The following is a 22,994-nucleotide window of genomic DNA, read 5'->3' as shown; positions in this document are numbered from 1 at the left end:
GACAATTCGTATCCTAAAAATAATACTGTCAGATGGGCAATTCAAAACTTTTTAAAGTTGAATTTGTAACCCTCTGCTGCGAACCCAAGTATAATGGTGTTCACTCTTTTCAAGTGAGTCTCCAAGTCGTCGTCTGTTAGATAGATATCATCTACATAAGATAATGCCTCATCATCATATATTTGTAGTAACTCTGTTACTCTGGCTGAAAATAGTCCTGGGCTGTTCTTGAATCCCTGTGGGAGCCTACAGAAATTTTTCTGAGACCCCATTACTGAGAAAGCGGTCAAGTATCTGCTTTCTGGTGCAATATTTTGACAAAAGAAACCATTAGATATGTCTAATGTTGTTTTACATTTTTTCCTAACTATGTTATTTATTAGTGCAGCACTATGCGAATTTTGTACTGCAAAAATTTTGCAACATGCATTAAGGTGTCTGTAGTCCAAAACTAGACGATATGAATTGTCTGGTTTGGAGACAGGAAACAAAGGATTGTTCATTTGAGAGGTGCATGTTTCAATCACCCCCTGGTATTCAAGTTGATCTAAAATCTCCCTGACTTGTTTTTTAGCTTCTTGCTTAATGGGATACTGCCTCTGTGCAGTCGGTTGACTTTTTAACTGGATTTTGTGAGGAGGAGAGTCCTCATCCCATCCTACATGATTTTTATATAATGCTGGTGCCTGGGCTACTGCCCATTTCCTTGCATAAGTATATTTTTTTTGTTGTGAATCGGAATGTCATTCGAGAAGGCAGGCATAATCATTTCTTCGCCATGAGGGCACTCCCTGACAAACTCTGGGGGCCAATCCTTTTCAGCTAACGGAATATCATAGCCTTTTGAGAGTTTATCCCAAAATAGACCCCTTATTTTCCTAGTCTTATCACCCTCTATACGCAATGTTATTTTGTATATCTTATGGGGCTGGCTAACTCTGGTGTTGGCAGTTTCTACTTGAATGTATTCATTCGTGTCCACTGTCTCCAGATGACTCATCAGGATCTTGCGGGCTATACTGATTTCTGCTGCACTGTCTAACATTGTCTGTGCCCACTCCCCGTTTTTCAACTGTGTCCTCAGTATTCTCGGCATGTTCGATTACTCTAATACTGGCTACCTTCTTTTTCGGAAATTGTAACTTTTTACTTTGAGCAGGTTCCTTGTCTTTGGACTTGGTGTGCTCTCCTGGGTCTGACCGTCCTCTTCTTTCTGATTTCTGCGAAAAAGATTGAGAGGGACGTGTATCAATACTTTGATATCTATCAGGCCTTTTCAAATTATCCCTATTTCTAAGGTTATATCTTTTCTCAGAGGGCTCCCTCTGGGGAGACTGGTGTTCTCGAGTCGGAGTTCTTTCCCTCCGTCGAGGAGACCTTCCTCTGGACTGGAAAACTTTTTCCTTGGGAGTGGATTGTTTATTTCCATCCCAGCTCTTTTTAGGAGTGTTTGAATTATTTTTAATAAATAATTTTACTAACTCTCTATATGCCTTTGTTAATTCTCTTATTTTAATTAAGAGTTCTTCACTTGACATTTTATCAATGTCTGGATATGGTGTGTAGCTGGCTAGAACCGGCCACGTTGCTCCTGGTCTACCTAGTGGACCGAGCCTGGTAATATGATCATTATGTTTTAGGGCGCCTTTAAACCAGAGCAAATGCTCTTGGAAATTTTAATGGGATTTCAATCTCCTCGAAAGGAGCGTACTCTTCCAGTGGATCCCCTACTATGTAGTAGTGGAACTTGTGTGTTGCGGTGTTTGCCGCTGGAAATTTTATCCAAGAATAGAATACCTCTGTCTGCTGATATTCGTGTGCCTCTATCACGAAGACGACTGTGCCACCTTGTGTGGTCAGTCCATTTTCTATAAGTTTTGACGTTATAGATTTTCTTAAATGTGCCGGGATGATTATTGCACCCGGTTCAGTAGTCCCGTCGGGACCCTGCTGAGTCGCATCTACTGCGGCTGCAGCGGTTCCGTTTTCTCCTGGCATTGTATAATTGCAAGGTTTGCAGAGCAGGTCTCCAAGGAGACAAAGATTAGGTGCACAATATTTTGGAGCACTGTATCCTTCAACGTTGAATAAACCAGAGCTTTACATCGGAATCTCTTCCTACTAAGGTCGGGCGGATTTTAACCTTTCACCCACTCCAGACGTCTATTGGAGTATTTACGGGAGAAAGGGGTCTGTGTGAAAAATGCACGACTGAGTTACTCTAACGTCTTGCGTTAGTTTATCGACTTACCAAACGTTTGGGCGCCATGTAGTGTAGTTCCTATTTTCCCAATAGGCCCTGCGCATTGGAATAACATAAACAGTAGTATGGACGTAGAAGTGCGGATCTTCCAGGTCTCCACTGACTATGCTAAACTTAATTGGGTTTGTTACCAAGTAGCTCAGAGGTCACTGGAAACTTTCTTGACTGAATAGGAAGTGATCAGCTTCCCTGGTACAGACAAGAAGGGATTCAGTTTTCCAACAACCGCATAAACATGACAACTTTGCCCCTTAGAATAAGAGTCAATCTCTAGAGTCGTGTGAAACAATAGACAGTTATTTTACTCAGTCAGTTTTGTGCAGATTACTTTCACCAAAGTGCAGAGAATAGAGAGATGGGCGTTTTCAATAAAAAGGTATTATTTATTGAACAGTCTTTCTTCTCATACAAGAGAAATGAATTGCCACAATTGCAAGACTAGTTATAATAAAAAGTGCGTACAGTAAAATGAGGATTGCGAAATAATACTGTAAAAGCATTGATATGGTTTCTTAGCCATACAATGGTTTAAAATGAATAAAACATATATACATTCATATATACATTTAGCTAACGTACTCAACTGGTGCTTCTAACTACGCCTACCCCAGTGTACCTGACCTAAGCCTAATACGTGGGAGGGAGTAAGTAAGTAGCTTTAGTTAAGTTGGTTTTGCCAAGGTTTGCTTCAAGGATGCTCTCTAAGGGTTTAGTCAACACCATACCCCTGGAATAGAATGTTGGAGGTCTTGTATCTCCTTCCAGGACTCGATATCCCAGTCACTCGCAAGAGTAGGCTGGAAATGCCGGAGCTGGATTTTCTCGGCAGGAGAAAAGACAGCGTCTCTCTCAGCGCGTCGAGGAAGAGGAGGAGGGGCAGCGTCCGTGGGCAGCTTGTATCTGCTGGGCTCTTGCAGGGGACAGCTGTTCTGCTCCTATGTACATCACACCATCGCTCGCTGATGTCGTTAAGGCAGTGAGAGCATCAGTATCAGCATAGCAGCGATAGCTTCAGCGAAGCAGCGTTTGCTTAAGGCAACGCTGGTAATATTTATACCTGAAAGGTGCCTAGGTTGACGTAAGTTTTTGGACATAAGACGTCAATAAAGATGTCACTAGGAAGTGATCGTCTCTCAGTGCTCATTAGAGTTCTATTACTAATCAAAACATAGCAAGCGGGGCTTTCCCAGGTTGCTGAGTTTTTATCTTGTTGAAGAACTCGGAGTGTAATCTAGGAATCTTAGATAGTGGCTTCTGCTGTGTCATTTGCTCTAATGAGCTGCAGAGGAAGTGATTCTGAAATGTGGCTCTGTTCGTGTTAGGCCAGAGACGAGTTTCTGAATTTTGCATTTGATCGGTTATGCCAATATAGTTGTACAAAGGGATTATAGCCGTATAGGGGCATAAGGTCACAATATTGATCAGGGTCCTAGATTAGAACGTGACAATAGCGATGTTTCTTATTTTACAGACCTGATAGCGCTGTGTTTCATATTTTACAAATCTAATAGCACTGTGTTTCTTATTTTACAGACCTGATAGCGCTATGTCTCTTATTTCACAGACCTGATAGCGCTGTTTTTCATATTTTACAGACCTGATAGCGCTGTGTTTCACATTTTACAGCCCTGATAGCGCTGCAGTTCATATTTTACAGACCTGGTAGTGCTGCGGTTCCTATTTTACAGACCTAATAGCGGTGTGTTTTTCATTTTACAGACCTGATAGCGGTGTGTTTCTCATTTTACAGACCCGATAGCGATGTGTTTCTTATTTTACAGACCTGATAGTGCTGTGGTTCATATTTTACAGACCTGATAGCGGTGTGTTTCTCATTTTACAGACCTGATAGCCGTGTGTTTCCTATTTTACTGACTTGATAGCGCTGTGTTTTACATTTTACAGACCTGATAGTGCTGTGTTTCTCATTTTACAGACCTGATAGCGCTGTTTTTCCTATTTTACAGACCTGATCGCACTGTGTTTCTCATTTTACAGACCTGATATCACTGCAGTTCATATTTTACAGACCAGATAGTGCTGCGGTTGCTATTTTACAGACCTGATAGTGGTTTGTTTTTCATTTTACAGACCTGATAGCGGTGTGTTTCTCATTTTACAGACCCAGTAGCGCTGTGTTTCTAATTTTGGAGACCTGATAGCACGGAGGTTCATATTTTACAGACATGATAGCGGTATGTTTCTCATTTTACAGACCTGATAGCCCTGTGTTTCTTATTTTACTGACCTGATAGTGCTGTGTTTTACATTTTACAGAGCTGATAGTCCTGTGTTTCTCATTTTACAGATCTGATAGCGCTGTGTTTCTCATTTTACAGACCTGATGGCGCTGTGGTTCATATTTTACAGCCCTGATAGGCTATGTTTCTTATTTTACAGACCCGATAGCACTGCGGTTTATATTTTACAGACCTGATAGTGCTGCTGTTTCTTGTTTTATAGACCTGATAGCGCTGTGTTTCTTATTTTACAGACCTGATAGCACTGTGTTTCTTATTTTACAGACCTGATAGTGCTGTGGTTCATATTTTACAGATCTTATAGCGCTGTCTTCATATATTACAGACCTGATAGCTCTGTATTTCTAATTTTACAGATCTGATAGCGCTGTTTTTCATATTTTACAAACCTGATAGAGCTGTGTTTCTTATTTTACAGACCTTATAGCGCTGTGTTTCATATTTTACAGACCTGATGGTTCTGTATTTCCTATATTACAGACCTGATATCGCTGTATTTCTTATTTTACAGGCCTGATAGCGCTGTGTTTCTTATTTTACAGACCTGATAGCACTGCAGTTCTTATTTTCAAGTCCTGATAGAGCTGTGTTTCATATTTTACAGACCTGATAGTGCTGTGGTTCCCATTTTACAGACTTGATAGCGCTGTGTTTCTTATTATACAGACCTGATAGCGCGGAGTTTCATATTTCACAGACCTGATAGCGCTGTGTTTTCTTATTTCACTGAGCTGATAGTGTTGTGTTTCTTATTTTACAGACATTATAGCGCTGCATTTCTTATTTTACAGACCTGATAGCTCTGTGCTTCATATTTTATAGACCTGATAGCACTGCATGTCTTATTTTACAGACCTGATAGCACTGTGGCTCATATTTTACAGACCTGATAGAGCTTTGTTTCTTATTTTAAAGACCTGGAAGGGCTGTGCTTCTTATTTTAAAGACCTGACAGCACTGTGGTTCATATTTTACAGACCTGATAGCGCTGTGTTTCTTATTTTACAGACCTGATTGTGCTGTTGTTCATATTTTACAGACCTGATAGCGCTGTGTTTCATATTTTACGGACCTGATAGCGCTGTGGTTCATATTTTACAGACCTGATAGCTCTGTGTTTCTTATTTTACAGACCTGATAGTGCTGTGTTTCTTATTTTACTGACCTGATAGTGCTGTTTCTTATTTTACAGACCTGATAGTGCTGTGTTTCTTATTTTACAGACCTGATAGCTCTGTGGCTCATATTTTATAGACCTGATAGCGCTGTGGCTCATATTTTATAGACCTGATAGCGCTGTGTTTCTTATTATACAGACCTGATAGCGCTGTGTTTCTTATTTTACAAACCTGATAGCGCTATGTTTCTTATTTTACAGACCTGATAGCGCTGTGGCTCATATTTTACAGAACTGATAGCGATTTGTTTGTTATTTTAAAGACCTGATAGCGCTGTGCTTCATATTTTAAAGACCTGACAGCGCTGTGGTTCATATTTTACAGACCTGGTAGCGCTGTGTTTCTTATTTTACAGACCTGATAGTGCTGTTGTTCATATTTTACAGACCTGATAGCGCTGTGGTTCATATTTTACCGACCTGATAGCGCTGGATTTCTTATTTTACGGACCTGATAGTGCTGTGTTTCTTATTTGGCAGACCTGATAGTGCTGTTTCTAATTTTACAGACCTGATAGTGCTGTGTTTCATATTTTACAGACCTGATAGCGCTGTGGCTCATATTTTATAGACCTGATAGCGCTGCATTTCTTATTTTACAGACCTGATAGCGCTGTTTTTCTTATTATACAGACCTGATAGTCTGTGTTTCTTATTTTACAAACCTGATAGCCCTATGTTTCTTATTTTACAGACATTATAGCGCTGCATTTCTTATTTTACAGACCTGATAGCTCTGTGTTTCATATTTTATAGACCTGATAACGCTGAATGTCTTATTTTACAGACCTGATAGCGCTGTGGCTCATATTTTACAGAACTGATAGAGCTTTGTTTCTTATTTTAAAGACCTAATAGCGCTGTGCTTCATATTTTAAAGACCTGACAGCGCTGTGGTTCATATTTTACAGACCTGGTAGCGCTGTGTTTCTTATTTTACAGACCTGATAGTGCTGTTGTTCATATTTTACAGACCTGAAAGCGCTGTGGTTCATATTTTACCGACCTGATAGCGCTGCATTTCTTATTTTACGGACCTGATAGTGCTGTGTTTCCTATTTTACAGACCTGATAGTGCTGTTTCTTATTTTACAGACCTGATAGTGTTGTGTTTCATATTTTACAGACCTGATAGCTCTGTGGCTCATATTTTATAGACCTGATAGCGCTGCATTTCTTATTTTACAGACCTGATAGCGCTGTTTTTCTTATTATACAGACCTGATAGTGCTGTGTTTCTTATTTTACAAACCTGATAGCGCTGTGTTTCTTATTTTACAGACATTATAGCGCTGCATTTCTTATTTTACAGACCTGATAGCTCTGTGATTCATATTTTACGGACCTGATAGCGCTGTGGTTCATATTTTACGGACCTGATAGCGCTGTGGTTCATATTTTACAGACCTGATAGCTCTGTGTTTCTTATTTTACAGACCTGATAGTGCTGTGTTTCTTATTTTACAGACCTGATAGTGCTGTGTTTCTTATTTTACTGACCTGATAGTGCTGTTTCTTATTTTACAGACCTGATAGTGCTGTGTTTCTTATTTTACAGACCTGATAGCGCTGTGGCTCATATTTTATAGACCTGATAGCGCTGTGGCTCATATTTTATAGACCTGATAGCGCTGTGTTTCTTATTATACAGACCTGATAGCGCTGTGTTTCTTATTTTACAAACCTGATAGCGCTATGTTTCTTATTTTACAGACCTGATAGCGCTGTGGCTCATATTTTACAGAACTGATAGCGATTTGTTTGTTATTTTAAAGACCTGATAGCGCTGTGCTTCATATTTTAAAGACCTGACAGCGCTGTGGTTCATATTTTACAGACCTGGTAGCGCTGTGTTTCTTATTTTACAGACCTGATAGTGCTGTTGTTCATATTTTACAGACCTGATAGCGCTGTGGTTCATATTTTACCGACCTGATAGCGCTGGATTTCTTATTTTACGGACCTGATAGTGCTGTGTTTCTTATTTGACAGACCTGATAGTGCTGTTTCTTATTTTAGAGACCTGATAGTGCTGTGTTTCATATTTTACAGACCTGATAGCGCTGTGGCTCATATTTTATAGACCTGATAGCGCTGCATTTCTTATTTTACAGACCTGATAGCGCTGTTTTTCTTATTTTACAGACCTGATAGCACTGCAGTTCTTATTTTAAAGTCCTGATAGAGCTGCGTTTCATATTTTACAGACCTGATAGTGCTGTGGTTCCCATTTTACAGACCTGATAGCGCTGTATTTCTTATTTTACAGGCCTGATAGCGCTGTGTTTCTTATTTTACAGACCTGATAGCACTGCAGTTCTTATTTTAAAGTCCTGATAGAGCTGCGTTTCATATTTTACAGACCTGATAGTGCTGTGGTTCCCATTTTACAGACCTGATAGCGCTGTGTTTCTTATTATACAGACCTGATAGCGCGGAGTTTCATATTTCACAGACCTGATAGCGCTGTGTTTTCTTATTTCACTGAGCTGATAGTGTTGTGTTTCTTATTTTACAGACATTATAGCGCTGCATTTTTTATTTTACAGACCTGATAGCTCTGTGCTTCATATTTTATAGACCTGATAGCACTGCATGTCTTATTTTACAGACCTGATAGCACTGTGGCTCATATTTTACAGACCTGATAGAGCTTTGTTTCTTATTTTAAAGACCTGGAAGGGCTGTGCTTCTTATTTTAAAGACCTGACAGCACTGTGGTTCATATTTTACAGACCTGATAGCGCTGTGTTTCTTATTTTACAGACCTGATTGTGCTGTTGTTCATATTTTACAGACCTGATAGCGCTGTGTTTCATATTTTACGGACCTGATAGCGCTGTGGTTCATATTTTACAGACCTGATAGCTCTGTGTTTCTTATTTTACAGACCTGATAGTGCTGTGTTTCTTATTTTACTGACCTGATAGTGCTGTTTCTTATTTTACAGACCTGATAGTGCTGTGTTTCTTATTTTACAGACCTGATAGCTCTGTGGCTCATATTTTATAGACCTGATAGCGCTGTGGCTCATATTTTATAGACCTGATAGCGCTGTGTTTCTTATTATACAGACCTGATAGCGCTGTGTTTCTTATTTTACAAACCTGATAGCGCTATGTTTCTTATTTTACAGACCTGATAGCGCTGTGGCTCATATTTTACAGAACTGATAGCGATTTGTTTGTTATTTTAAAGACCTGATAGCGCTGTGCTTCATATTTTAAAGACCTGACAGCGCTGTGGTTCATATTTTACAGACCTGGTAGCGCTGTGTTTCTTATTTTACAGACCTGATAGTGCTGTTGTTCATATTTTACAGACCTGATAGCGCTGTGGTTCATATTTTACCGACCTGATAGCGCTGGATTTCTTATTTTACGGACCTGATAGTGCTGTGTTTCTTATTTGACAGACCTGATAGTGCTGTTTCTTATTTTACAGACCTGATAGTGCTGTGTTTCATATTTTACAGACCTGATAGCGCTGTGGCTCATATTTTATAGACCTGATAGCGCTGCATTTCTTATTTTACAGACCTGATAGCGCTGTTTTTCTTATTATACAGACCTGATAGTGCTGTGTTTCTTATTTTACAAACCTGATAGCGCTATGTTTCTTATTTTACAGACATTATAGCGCTGCATTTCTTATTTTACAGACCTGATAGCTCTGTGTTTCATATTTTATAGACCTGATAACGCTGAATGTCTTATTTTACAGACCTGATAGCGCTGTGGCTCATATTTTACAGAACTGATAGAGCTTTGTTTCTTATTTTAAAGACCTAATAGCGCTGTGCTTCATATTTTAAAGACCTGACAGCGCTGTGGTTCATATTTTACAGACCTGGTAGCGCTGTGTTTCTTATTTTACAGACCTGATAGTGCTGTTGTTCATATTTTACAGACCTGAAAGCGCTGTGGTTCATATTTTACCGACCTGATAGCGCTGCATTTCTTATTTTACGGACCTGATAGTGCTGTGTTTCCTATTTTACAGACCTGATAGTGCTGTTTCTTATTTTACAGACCTGATAGTGCTGTGTTTCATATTTTACAGACCTGATAGCGCTGTGGCTCATATTTTATAGACCTGATAGCGCTGCATTTCTTATTTTACAGACCTGATAGCGCTGTTTTTCTTATTATACAGACCTGATAGTGCTGTGTTTCTTATTTTACAGACCTGATAGCACTGCAGTTCTTATTTTCAAGTCCTGATAGAGCTGCGTTTCATATTTTACAGACCTGATAGTGCTGTGGTTCCCATTTTACAGACCTGATAGCGCTGTGTTTCTTATTATACAGACCTGATAGCGCGGAGTTTCATATTTCACAGACCTGATAGCGCTGTGTTTTCTTATTTCACTGAGCTGATAGTGTTGTGTTTCTTATTTTACAGACATTATAGCGCTGCATTTCTTATTTTACAGACCTGATAGCTCTGTGCTTCATATTTTATAGACCTGATAGCACTGCATGTCTTATTTTACAGACCTGATAGCACTGTGGCTCATATTTTACAGACCTGATAGAGCTTTGTTTCTTATTTTAAAGACCTGGAAGGGCTGTGCTTCTTATTTTAAAGACCTGACAGCACTGTGGTTCATATTTTACAGACCTGATAGCGCTGTGTTTCTTATTTTACAGACCTGATTGTGCTGTTGTTCATATTTTACAGACCTGATAGCGCTGTGTTTCATATTTTACGGACCTGATAGCGCTGTGGTTCATATTTTACAGACCTGATAGCTCTGTGTTTCTTATTTTACAGACCTGATAGTGCTGTGTTTCTTATTTTACTGACCTGATAGTGCTGTTTCTTATTTTACAGACCTGCTAGTGCTGTGTTTCTTATTTTACAGACCTGATAGCTCTGTGGCTCATATTTTATAGACCTGATAGCGCTGTGGCTCATATTTTATAGACCTGATAGCGCTGTGTTTCTTATTATACAGACCTGATAGCGCTGTGTTTCTTATTTTACAAACCTGATAGCGCTATGTTTCTTATTTTACAGACCTGATAGCGCTGTGGCTCATATTTTACAGAACTGATAGCGATTTGTTTGTTATTTTAAAGACCTGATAGCGCTGTGCTTCATATTTTAAAGACCTGACAGCGCTGTGGTTCATATTTTACAGACCTGGTAGTGCTGTGTTTCTTATTTTACAGACCTGATAGTGCTGTTGTTCATATTTTACAGACCTGATAGCGCTGTGGTTCATATTTTACCGACCTGATAGCGCTGGATTTCTTATTTTACGGACCTGATAGTGCTGTGTTTCTTATTTGACAGACCTGATAGTGCTGTTTCTAATTTTACAGACCTGATAGTGCTGTGTTTCATATTTTACAGACCTGATAGCGCTGTGGCTCATATTTTATAGACCTGATAGCGCTGCATTTCTTATTTTACAGACCTGATAGCGCTGTTTTTCTTATTATACAGACCTGATAGTCTGTGTTTCTTATTTTACAAACCTGATAGCGCTATGTTTCTTATTTTACAGACATTATAGCGCTGCATTTCTTATTTTACAGACCTGATAGCTCTGTGTTTCATATTTTATAGACCTGATAACGCTGAATGTCTTATTTTACAGACCTGATAGCGCTGTGGCTCATATTTTACAGAACTGATAGAGCTTTGTTTCTTATTTTAAAGACCTAATAGCGCTGTGCTTCATATTTTAAAGACCTGACAGCGCTGTGGTTCATATTTTACAGACCTGGTAGCGCTGTGTTTCTTATTTTACAGACCTGATAGTGCTGTTGTTCATATTTTACAGACCTGAAAGCGCTGTGGTTCATATTTTACCGACCTTATAGCGCTGCATTTCTTATTTTACGGACCTGATAGTGCTGTGTTTCCTATTTTACAGACCTGATAGTGCTGTTTCTTATTTTACAGACCTGATAGTGCTGTGTTTCTTATTTTACAAACCTGATAGCGCTGTGTTTCTTATTTTACAGACATTATAGCGCTGCATTTCTTATTTTACAGACCTGATAGTGCTGTGTTTCATATTTTACAGACCTGATAGCGCTGTGGCTCATATTTTATAGACCTGATAGCGCTGCATTTCTTATTTTACAGACCCGATAGCGCTGTTTTTCTTATTATACAGACCTGATAGTGCTGTGTTTCCTATTTTACAGAACTGATAGTGCTGTTTCCTATTTTACAGACCTGATAGTGCTGTGTTTCATATTTTACAGACCTGATAGCGCTGTGGCTCATATTTTATAGACCTGATAGCGCTGCATTTCTTATTTTACAGACCTGATAGCGCTGTTTTTCTTATTATACAGACCTGATAGTGCTGTGTTTCTTATTTTACAAACCTGATAGCGCTGTGTTTCTTATTTTACAGACATTATAGCGCTGCATTTCTTATTTTACAGACCTGATAGCTCTGTGATTCATATTTTACGGACCTGATAGCGCTGTGGTTCATATTTTACGGACCTGATAGCGCTGTGGTTCATATTTTACAGACCTGATAGCTCTGTGTTTCTTATTTTACAGACCTGATAGTGCTGTGTTTCTTATTTTACTGACCTGATAGTGCTGTTTCTTATTTTACAGACCTGATAGTGCTGTGTTTCTTATTTTACAGACCTGATAGCGCTGTGGCTCATATTTTATAGACCTGATAGCGCTGTGGCTCATATTTTATAGACCTGATAGCGCTGTGTTTCTTATTATACAGACCTGATAGCGCTGTGTTTCTTATTTTACAAACCTGATAGCGCTATGTTTCTTATTTTACAGACCTGATAGCGCTGTGGCTCATATTTTACAGAACTGATAGCGATTTGTTTGTTATTTTAAAGACCTGATAGCGCTGTGCTTCATATTTTAAAGACCTGACAGCGCTGTGGTTCATATTTTACAGACCTGGTAGCGCTGTGTTTCTTATTTTACAGACCTGATAGTGCTGTTGTTCATATTTTACAGACCTGATAGCGCTGTGGTTCATATTTTACCGACCTGATAGCGCTGGATTTCTTATTTTACGGACCTGATAGTGCTGTGTTTCTTATTTGACAGACCTGATAGTGCTGTTTCTTATTTTACAGACCTGATAGTGCTGTGTTTCATATTTTACAGACCTGATAGCGCTGTGGCTCATATTTTATAGACCTGATAGCGCTGCATTTCTTATTTTACAGACCTGATAGCGCTGTTTTTCTTATTTTACAGACCTGATAGCACTGCAGTTCTTATTTTAAAGTCCTGATAGAGCTGCGTTATATATTTTACAGACCTGATAGTGCTGTGGTTCCCATTTTACAGACCTGATAGCGCTGTATTTCTTATTTTACAGGCCTGATAGCGCTGTGTTTCTTATTTTACAGACCTGATAGCACTGCAGTTCTTATTTTAAAGTCCTGATAGAGCTGCGTTTCATATTTTACAGACCTGATAGTGCTGTGGTTCCCATTTTACAGACCTGATAGCGCTGTGTTTCTTATTATACAGACCTGATAGCGCGGAGTTTCATATTTCACAGACCTGATAGCGCTGTGTTTTCTTATTTCACTGAGCTGATAGTGTTGTGTTTCTTATTTTACAGACATTATAGCGCTGCATTTCTTATTTTACAGACCTGATAGCTCTGTGCTTCATATTTTATAGACCTGATAGCACTGCATGTCTTATTTTACAGACCTGATAGCACTGTGGCTCATATTTTACAGACCTGATAGAGCTTTGTTTCTTATTTTAAAGACCTGGAAGGGCTGTGCTTCTTATTTTAAAGACCTGACAGCACTGTGGTTCATATTTTACAGACCTGATAGCGCTGTGTTTCTTATTTTACAGACCTGATTTGCTGTTGTTCATATTTTACAGACCTGATAGCGCTGTGTTTCATATTTTACGGACCTGATAGCGCTGTGGTTCATATTTTACAGACCTGATAGCTCTGTGTTTCTTATTTTACAGACCTGATAGTGCTGTGTTTCTTATTTTACTGACCTGATAGTGCTGTTTCTTATTTTACAGACCTGATAGTGCTGTGTTTCTTATTTTATAGACCTGATAGCGCTGTGGCTCATATTTTATAGACCTGATAGCGCTGTGTTTCTTATTATACAGACCTGATAGCGCTGTGTTTCTTATTTTACAAACCTGATAGCGCTATGTTTCTTATTTTACAGACCTGATAGCGCTGTGGCTCATATTTTACAGAACTGATAGCGATTTGTTTGTTATTTTAAAGACCTGATAGCGCTGTGCTTCATATTTTAAAGACCTGACAGCGCTGTGGTTCATATTTTACAGACCTGGTAGCGCTGTGTTTCTTATTTTACAGACCTGATAGTGCTGTTGTTCATATTTTACAGACCTGATAGCGCTGTGGTTCATATTTTACCGACCTGATAGCGCTGGATTTCTTATTTTACGGACCTGATAGTGCTTTGTTTCTTATTTGACAGCCCTGATAGTGCTGTTTCTTATTTTACAGACCTGATAGTGCTGTGTTTCATATTTTACAGACCTGATAGCGCTGTGGCTCATATTTTATAGACCTGATAGCGCTGCATTTCTTATTTTACAGACCTGATAGCGCTGTTTTTCTTATTATACAGACCTGATAGTGCTGTGTTTCTTATTTTACAAACCTGATAGCGCTATGTTTCTTATTTTACAGACATTATAGCGCTGCATTTCTTATTTTACAGACCTGATAGCTCTGTGTTTCATATTTTATAGACCTGATAACGCTGAATGTCTTATTTTACAGACCTGATAGCGCTGTGGCTCATATTTTACAGAACTGATAGAGCTTTGTTTCTTATTTTAAAGACCTAATAGCGCTGTGCTTCATATTTTAAAGACCTGACAGCGCTGTGGTTCATATTTTACAGACCTGGTAGCGCTGTGTTTCTTATTTTACAGACCTGATAGTGCTGTTGTTCATATTTTACAGACCTGAAAGCGCTGTGGTTCATATTTTACCGACCTGATAGCGCTGCATTTCTTATTTTACGGACCTGATAGTGCTGTGTTTCCTATTTTACAGACCTGATAGTGCTGTTTCTTATTTTACAGACCTGATAGTGCTGTGTTTCATATTTTACAGACCTGATAGCGCTGTGGCTCATATTTTATAGACCTGATAGCGCTGCATTTCTTATTTTACAGACCTGATAGCGCTGTTTTTCTTATTATACAGACCTGATAGTGCTGTGTTTCTTATTTTACAAACCTGATAGCGCTGTGTTTCTTATTTTACAGACATTATAGCGCTGCATTTCTTATTTTACAGACCTGATAGCTCTGTGTTTCATATTTTACGGACCTGATAGCGCTGTGGTTCATATTTTACGGACCTGATAGCGCTGTGGTTCATATTTTACAGACCTGATAGCTCTGTGTTTCTTATTTTACAGACCTGATAGTGCTGTGTTTCTTATTTTACTGACCTGATAGTGCTGTTTCTTATTTTACAGACCTGATAGTGCTGTGTTTCTTATTTTACAGACCTGATAGCGCTGTGGCTCATATTTTATAGACCTGATAGCGCTGTGGCTCATATTTTATAGACCTGATAGCGCTGTGTTTCTTATTATACAGACCTGATAGCGCTGTGTTTCTTATTTTACAAACCTGATAGCGCTATGTTTCTTATTTTACAGACCTGATAGCGCTGTGGCTCATATTTTATAGAACTGATAGCGATTTGTTTGTTATTTTAAAGACCTGATAGCGCTGTGCTTCATATTTTAAAGACCTGACAGCGCTGTGGTTCATATTTTACAAACCTGGTAGCGCTGTGTTTCTTATTTTACAGACCTGATAGTGCTGTTGTTCATATTTTACAGACCTGATAGCGCTGTGGTTCATATTTTACCGACCTGATAGCGCTGGATTTCTTATTTTACGGACCTGATAGTGCTGTGTTTCTTATTTGACAGACCTGATAGTGCTGTTTCTTATTTTACAGACCTGATAGTGCTGTGTTTCATATTTTACAGACCTGATAGCGCTGTGGCTCATATTTTATAGACCTGATAGCGCTGCATTTCTTATTTTACAGACCTGATAGCGCTGTTTTTCTTATTATACAGACCTGATAGTGCTGTGTTTCTTATTTTACAAACCTGATAGCGCTATGTTTCTTATTTTACAGACATTATAGCGCTGCATTTCTTATTTTACAGACCTGATAGCTCTGTGTTTCATATTTTATAGACCTGATAACGCTGAATGTCTTATTTTACAGACCTGATAGCGCTGTGGCTCATATTTTACAGAACTGATAGAGCTTTGTTTCTTATTTTAAAGACCTAATAGCGCTGTGCTTCATATTTTAAAGACCTGACAGCGCTGTGGTTCATATTTTACAGACCTGGTAGCGCTGTGTTTCTTATTTTACAGACCTGATAGTGCTGTTGTTCATATTTTACAGACCTGAAAGTGCTGTGGTTCATATTTTACCGACCTGATAGCGCTGCATTTCTTATTTTACGGACCTGATAGTGCTGTGTTTCCTATTTTACAGACCTGATAGTGCTGTTTCTTATTTTACAGACCTGATAGTGCTGTGTTTCATATTTTACAGACCTGATAGCGCTGTGGCTCATATTTTATAGACCTGATAGCGCTGCATTTCTTATTTTACAGACCTGATAGCGCTGTTTTTCTTATTATACAGACCTGATAGTGCTGTGTTTCTTATTTTACAAACCTGATAGTGCTGTGTTTCTTATTTTACAGACATTATAGCGCTGCATTTCTTATTTTACAGACCTGATAGCTCTGTGTTTCATATTTTATAGACCTGATAACGCTGAATGTCTTATTTTACAGACCTGATAGCGCTGTGGCTCATATTTTACAGAACTGATAGCGCTTTGTTTCTTATTTTAAAGACCTGACAGCGCTGTGGTTCATATTTTACAGACATGGTAGTGCTATGTTTCTTATTATACAGACCCGATAGTGCTGTTGTTCATATTTTACAGACCTGATAGTGCTGTGTTTCTTATTTTACAGACCTGATAGCACTGCATTTCTTATTTTACAGACCTAATAGCGCTGTGGTTCATATTTTACAGACCTGATAGCGCTGCAATTCTTATTTTACAGACCTGTTAGTGCTGTGTTTCATATTTAACAGATCTGATAGGGCTGTGGTTCATATTTTAAAGACCTGATAGCTCTGTGTTTCTTATTTTACAGACCTGATAGTGCTGTGTTTCTTATTTTACAGACCTGATAGCGCTGTGGCTCATCTTTTATAGTACTGATAGCATGCATTTCTTATTTTACAGACCTGATAGCACTGTGGTTCATATTTTACAGACCTGATAGCTCTACAGTTCATATTTTACAGACCTGATAGCGCTGTGGCTTATATTTTATAGACCTGATACCCCTGCATTTCTTATTTTACAGACCTGATAGCTCTGTGGTTCATATTTTTCAGACCTGATAGCGCTTTGTTTCTTATTTCAAAGACCTGATAGAAATGTGTTTCTTATTTTACAGACCTGATAGCTCTGTGGTTCATATTTTACAGACCTGATAGCGCTGTGTTTCTTATTTTACAGACCTGATACTGTTGTGGTTCATATTTTACAGACCTGATAGCTCTGTGTTTCTTATTTTACATTACAAAATAAAATTGACAGATCATATATTGCATAATAATCATCAATGAATACAGTATTGAATTAAAAACATACAGTGAATAATAAACAATCAATTAACAAACATATGAATTATTAAAAGAAGACAGTTAATATACTCAGATTAAAGGATTAAGCATGGGTGCATCGGTTGCACCATCTATAGCAAACATCTATGTGTCTTACTTTGAGAGTAAGATTATTGACAATGAAATTGCCCCCTTTTTTGAGTCTATCTCCCATTGGTCCAGATATATAGATGATATCTTTTTAATCTGGACCAAAGGAAAGGACTCATTACTTGAGTTTCTTTCTTGGATCAACCTGGCTGATGTTAATTTAAAGTTTACTGCACAGTTTAGCACAGAACAGGTTGAATTCCTTGATATTTTAATAATGAATCAGAATAATAAACTAGAGGTTGACCTTTACGTTAAGCCCACGGCACGTAATACATTGCTCCACTACAGAAGTTTCCACCCTAGGAGTCAACGCCAAAGTATACCCTTTTCACAGTTCCTAAGAGTTCGTAGGAGTTGTACCAATCTTAGTGACTATGACAAACAGGCCTCTGTTATGAGGAAGAAATTCGTGGACAGAGGTTATCAACACAGATTGGTTAGAAACTCCTACAAAAGAGCTAGGTTTTATGATCGGGATGCATTATTAAAACCGAAAAAATCAGCTGCCACTGACCAACTTGTCTGTGTTACTAGACATTCAACCCTGGATGATCGAATCAAACAGATCATCAATGCCAAGTGGCATATCCTTAATTGTAACCCCACTTCTAATAACAACCTGGCGAACCCTTTATTCGCACATAAAAGAAATGGAAACATTAAGGATCGGATTGTTCATTCGAGATATGAAAAGAAAATGTCTTGTTCAGGATTGAGTCAGAGATCCTTACTGAGCAATCTCCCAGTACAGGGGACTGTCAAGTGCTCATCATGTAAATCCTGTTCTAACATCTTAAGTGGAGAGGATTTTTCTCATAATGGATTTTCCACTAAAGCTTGCGATATTTGGAACTGTAAAACCATGAATACAGTTTACTTCATCCTTTGCCCTTTTGGCTTAGGTTATGTGGGCGAGACCTCCAGATCCATTCAGGTTCGCCTTACTGAACATAGGTCTGCTGTCAGGACAGGGAAACTCACAGCTCCCCTGGTGAAACATTTTGCGGAAAAAAAACATAAACCGGAAGATTTTCAGTGGCACATTCTGGAAAAAATCAGAACACCTGATAATAAGGGTGGTTTCGCTATCCGCAAGAAAAAAGAAGTATGTTGGATTTTTGTTCTGGACACTTTTAAACGGGGATTGAATAGTGAAATCCCTCCGGAAAATGCGATATTTTAACCATCTTGTCATTTTCCTTATTTACGTATTCTGTAGTCTGCAACTAATTATAATGTCATAAATAGGCAGTGTAATATGGGTTTACACCTATTTCTTGTATCAATAGACTTTTAGTTAGAGGATCTGTATAGAATACTATTTGAGCCCCATCAAGGTTTCTGTTGTTTTAAATTTGTTTATTATTTACTTACGACCGAGCTACAAGTCTGCTTAAATGGTGTTTATACTTTTAAAAATCCATTTGCGGTCAATCACCTTTGACCTGCTCATGTGGTATATTTAAAATTGCGTTGCACCCAACTCTAGCGATACACCTTCGAACCGCCGTGAGACGCGAACAGCCATCTTTTGCTGCCGCGTTCTTGAAGACACATAAGCGGCCGTAATTTTGTAAGCAGTAGTTAGTGCTTTGTTGGTTACCTAGCCCGTAGTCTACTACGACAAGTTCTCTTTGTAGTTGTTGAGTTAGTTAATCGGTTCATTTTTAAGTGTTCTAAAACTAAGTATAACACTTGGTTTATTTTTATTTGTTATACCAGACTCGTATTATCGAGTAGTACGCCGTTGTCTTCGGTTACACCATTTGACGATCGTGAGACTACAACAGCCATCTCCTGTTTCAGCGTCTCCTTTTTAATTCGGTAAGTGTTCTCGAGCGCTACCTTGGTTATCTACCTGATTACTTATGAGAGAGTTTGGTGAGGGTGACTATCTATTTTGAGCGGCTTCTCAGGCATTATAATGTCTGTGGTATTTATTTATGATTTCAGACTCGGAAATTTTGGGGTCTTTTACTTCGTCGATTTTAACCAAGGAACACGACGTTTTTCGACTATTTCACCTATCTGCATAAACACAAGTGTGGTTCGCGACTTAATTACTCTGACAGAAATCTGCTTCCTTCGTACGTTGCATTTTTAGGTAAGCGTGAATATCAGTTAGGCGCGAAGTAATCAGTTAATAACTGTCCTTATCCTAATTTTTTCTTTTGGATACGCTTATTCATTTTAGATTTTAACATATATGCCATCTTGAGCTCTACGCTGTTGACTGAAGGTGTTCCAAGGAATTCATTTGGACACCCCATAGTAGTCGTTCTACTTTATAAATACGGTGAGCAGAGCTGAGCTTTAAAATATTTTTCTGCATGAGTGCACTAAGATAAGGACGTTAGCATTATATGATATTCTCCTCTCTTATACCTGCAGAACCTCAAGATACATTTTATCAAAACATTCCCTATCGTTAGGTCTCAATTTCACCGCAGTGAAAACCATCATCGTTATATTATGACAGGTCTCTAGAAAGGTGAGCACAAGGGTTTGTTCTTCATGTCAGTTTTATAACGCTGTATTTAGAAACGTGAATCTACAACTTCGATACCCTCGTTTATAATTACATTGCTGCCTTCATCAAAGTAACCTTTTTGTCCTCTCATGGGGTCTCTGTACATGTTGAACATCATTATTATGTGACTACTCAGATATTTTATTATAAATTGCTCATAATATGTCATTTATGTTCTCTAATTATGAAATTGGGATAAGGTTTGCTTTGTAAATAGATTATTTGCTATTTTGGATTATAGATATGAATTTGATGAATTTTATGTTTTCCTAATGAATGTATAGATTTTAACTTAAGGTTATATATTGATTATTTTCCTTTTTATTTTTATCGAGTATATTAACTGTCTTCTTTTATTAATTCATATGTTTGTTAATTGATTGTTTATTATTCACTGTATGTTTTTAATTCAATACTGTATTCATTGATGATTATTATGCAATATATGATCTGTCAATTTTATTATGTAATAAATATGAACTCTTTCTGATAGTTTCTTTCACTGCATGTCTTTTTTTGCAACCTTGTCCTTTTTTATTGTTATATTGTTGCCTAGGAATTTATACACACAATTGTTTTCCCTGTCCTAGGAATATTATTATTTCTCACTCAGGGGGTCCTTCTTGTTCACATATTTTCTTATTTTACAGACATGATAGCACTGTGGTTCATAGTTTACAGCCCTGATAGCCCTGCGTTTCTTATTTTACAGATCAGATAGTGCTGTGTAAGCATGGGCGAATTTTGCGAATCTGAAGTTCGCGAATTTTGCGAATTTGCGAACTCGCAATCCGCAAAATCCGCGAATTTTGTGTGTTCGCAAGGATTTCTGCCAGTTCGCGAGGGTTTTGTACCAGTTCGCAATTGCGAACTTACATGTCGGCTCGCAACGGTCGCGATTATGTTGTTTCTACGTCTGGTTCATCATCACAGGTTCCCAGCACCCTCTGTTTCACCCCTGCCACCCTCTGTTTCACCCATGCCACCCTCTGGTACATCAATGCCACCCTCTGGTTCATCATCACTGTAGATTATGGGGGGAAAAAGCAAGCACACCTGCCCTGCTTCAACTGACATGAATTAATTTGGGGCTGATTTATTAATGTGTCACTGTTTTAAAATTCCAGTCTGGCACCTGCTTCCTTATCTGTAATTTGCTTTCTGTTGCAGTGCAATTTTTTTTTCCAGGACCTTTGTGGCCTACTTGTAGCTATTCTATGAGCCTGCTGTGTGGGTCAGTGCAGGGTCATACAATTGTTTCAACTAGCAACTGAACTCTGGAGGGGCCCCAGTCAGGAAGCACTACAGGGAATGGTTACTAATGATAAGTTTGAACTTTTGCACCTGCTGAATGCTTTCACTTTTGCAAAACTCGTTTTTCTGCAGAACAACATTACAGCAACTGTAATGCCCCAAACAAGCTTACTTGTGAAAGTTGATTTCTAATCCAAAAGTGATCCAAAGAAAGTCAAAAGGCCTCAAATCCAAAAAAGTGCAGGCAAATGTCAACCTGAGGAGTTATTCTGATAAAAATCATCATTTTCAGAAGGTCTATGCTGCTTGCTAGTGGATTTCTTGTGCAGAATTGCAATTTTTGTAATTTCGCGAGTGCAAGATTGTTGCTGCCCGTCGCACCTACATGTTCGCAATTGCGAACTTACACCGCACGCCGCAAAATTGTATCACCAAGAAAAAAAAATCCGCTGCGTGCTAATTTGCGGATTTTCGTTAAATTCGCGAGCGTTCGCGGATTGCGAATTTACCGAAAATCCGCAAAATCCGCGAGCGGAACGGATTTTCCGCCCATGCTTAGTGCTGTGTTTCATATTTTATAGACCTGATAGTGCTGTATTTCTTATTTCACAGACCTGATAACGCTGTGGTTCATATTTCATATTGTAATGAGAGGTCTCGATGTGATAGGAGCACCAAAGTCATCCATATGTGAGTATTTAGGATCACTGAGAGGTTGCACATGTTGGGCCTCGTTTACAAGCTCATTGCGCAACCGGCAACCGGTTCATCACTTTTATTGACACACCGGTGGCGCAGTGTGCCTGCTCATATTTACAAGGCCAAGTTAAGTCACCCTGCGTGACTTTTTATGGCCTTGTAAATATGTGCCCCTTTCATGCATTATTCTATGTGAAAGATACGTTCCATGGGTGTTGCTGTGGGTGTTCCATCGCAATATCTATGGAACCTGACACATTTTCAGATTTACAACATTTTGTAAAGCTGGTAATGAATCAGAATCCTATGCCTCCCCAGTGGAGGCGTAGGAATGGCGCAAGGAGGACAAATACTTTTATTTCTCCAAATGTTTTCATCTTTCTATGTGTGCTAAAGAAAATGCATAGAAAGAGGAAAATGCCATCAATGATTGTTTTTGTGTAGGAAGCTGTCCCTTCCTGCACAAATACAATCATCCCCGCAAAGCAGGCACCCTTGCAACATGATGAAGGGTGTCTGCGTGGGTGGACGATTGCTGTTTGTGTGCTGTGGAAAAGAACAGGAAGATGCCGTACCTTGTGGATCCGGCGCATTCCTGTCCTTTTATTTGGCGCATGGCAGCGCAGCAGGAAGGCTTACTGCGCTGAAGTGCGCCAGAAAATAGTAAATGAGGCCCTTTATTTATAAGAGCCGTTCCTATGTAAATGTAGTAGCTGTGAAAAGTTGTATAACATAAATATTGGAAAATGAGCAGATATTGTGAGGCATTCCAGTTCATAGATAAGGCAGCACTCAGACATTTATATGCCTATGCTCCAGGCTGGATACTTTGTGGTCAGAGCCTCTCACCCAACAGCCGCTTCCAGTCTTTGATCAGCATCGTGGCCATCTCTGTGACTCCTTGATCCGGACAGTGCTTTCGCAAGCCATTGACCATCACACCGAGCCTGGTGGCCTTCACAGAAAGAAAAATGGACAAA

At 38.8% G+C, this 22,994-nt stretch overlaps 1 protein-coding gene across 1 annotated transcript in view; it reads right to left on the bottom strand.

The window, feature by feature from the left end:
• LOC147733017 (transcription elongation factor A protein 3-like) overlaps positions 1-22,994 on the bottom strand; it is a 292,384-nt gene that overhangs the window by 183,098 nt on the left and 86,292 nt on the right. The window contains exon 3 of the mRNA XM_086957573.1: positions 22,864-22,969. Within this exon, the coding sequence (XP_086813699.1) occupies positions 22,864-22,969 (106 nt within the window). The remainder of the gene's footprint in view (positions 1-22,863; positions 22,970-22,994) is intronic.

Source organism: Lissotriton vulgaris, chromosome 2_1 (genome assembly GCF_964263255.1).
Source record: "Lissotriton vulgaris chromosome 2_1, aLisVul1.2, whole genome shotgun sequence".
In the NCBI taxonomy this organism is placed as follows: domain Eukaryota; kingdom Metazoa; phylum Chordata; class Amphibia; order Caudata; family Salamandridae; genus Lissotriton; species Lissotriton vulgaris.
Note: the sequence above shows the minus strand (reverse complement) of the source record. Positions and strands in the feature narration are given on the sequence as shown.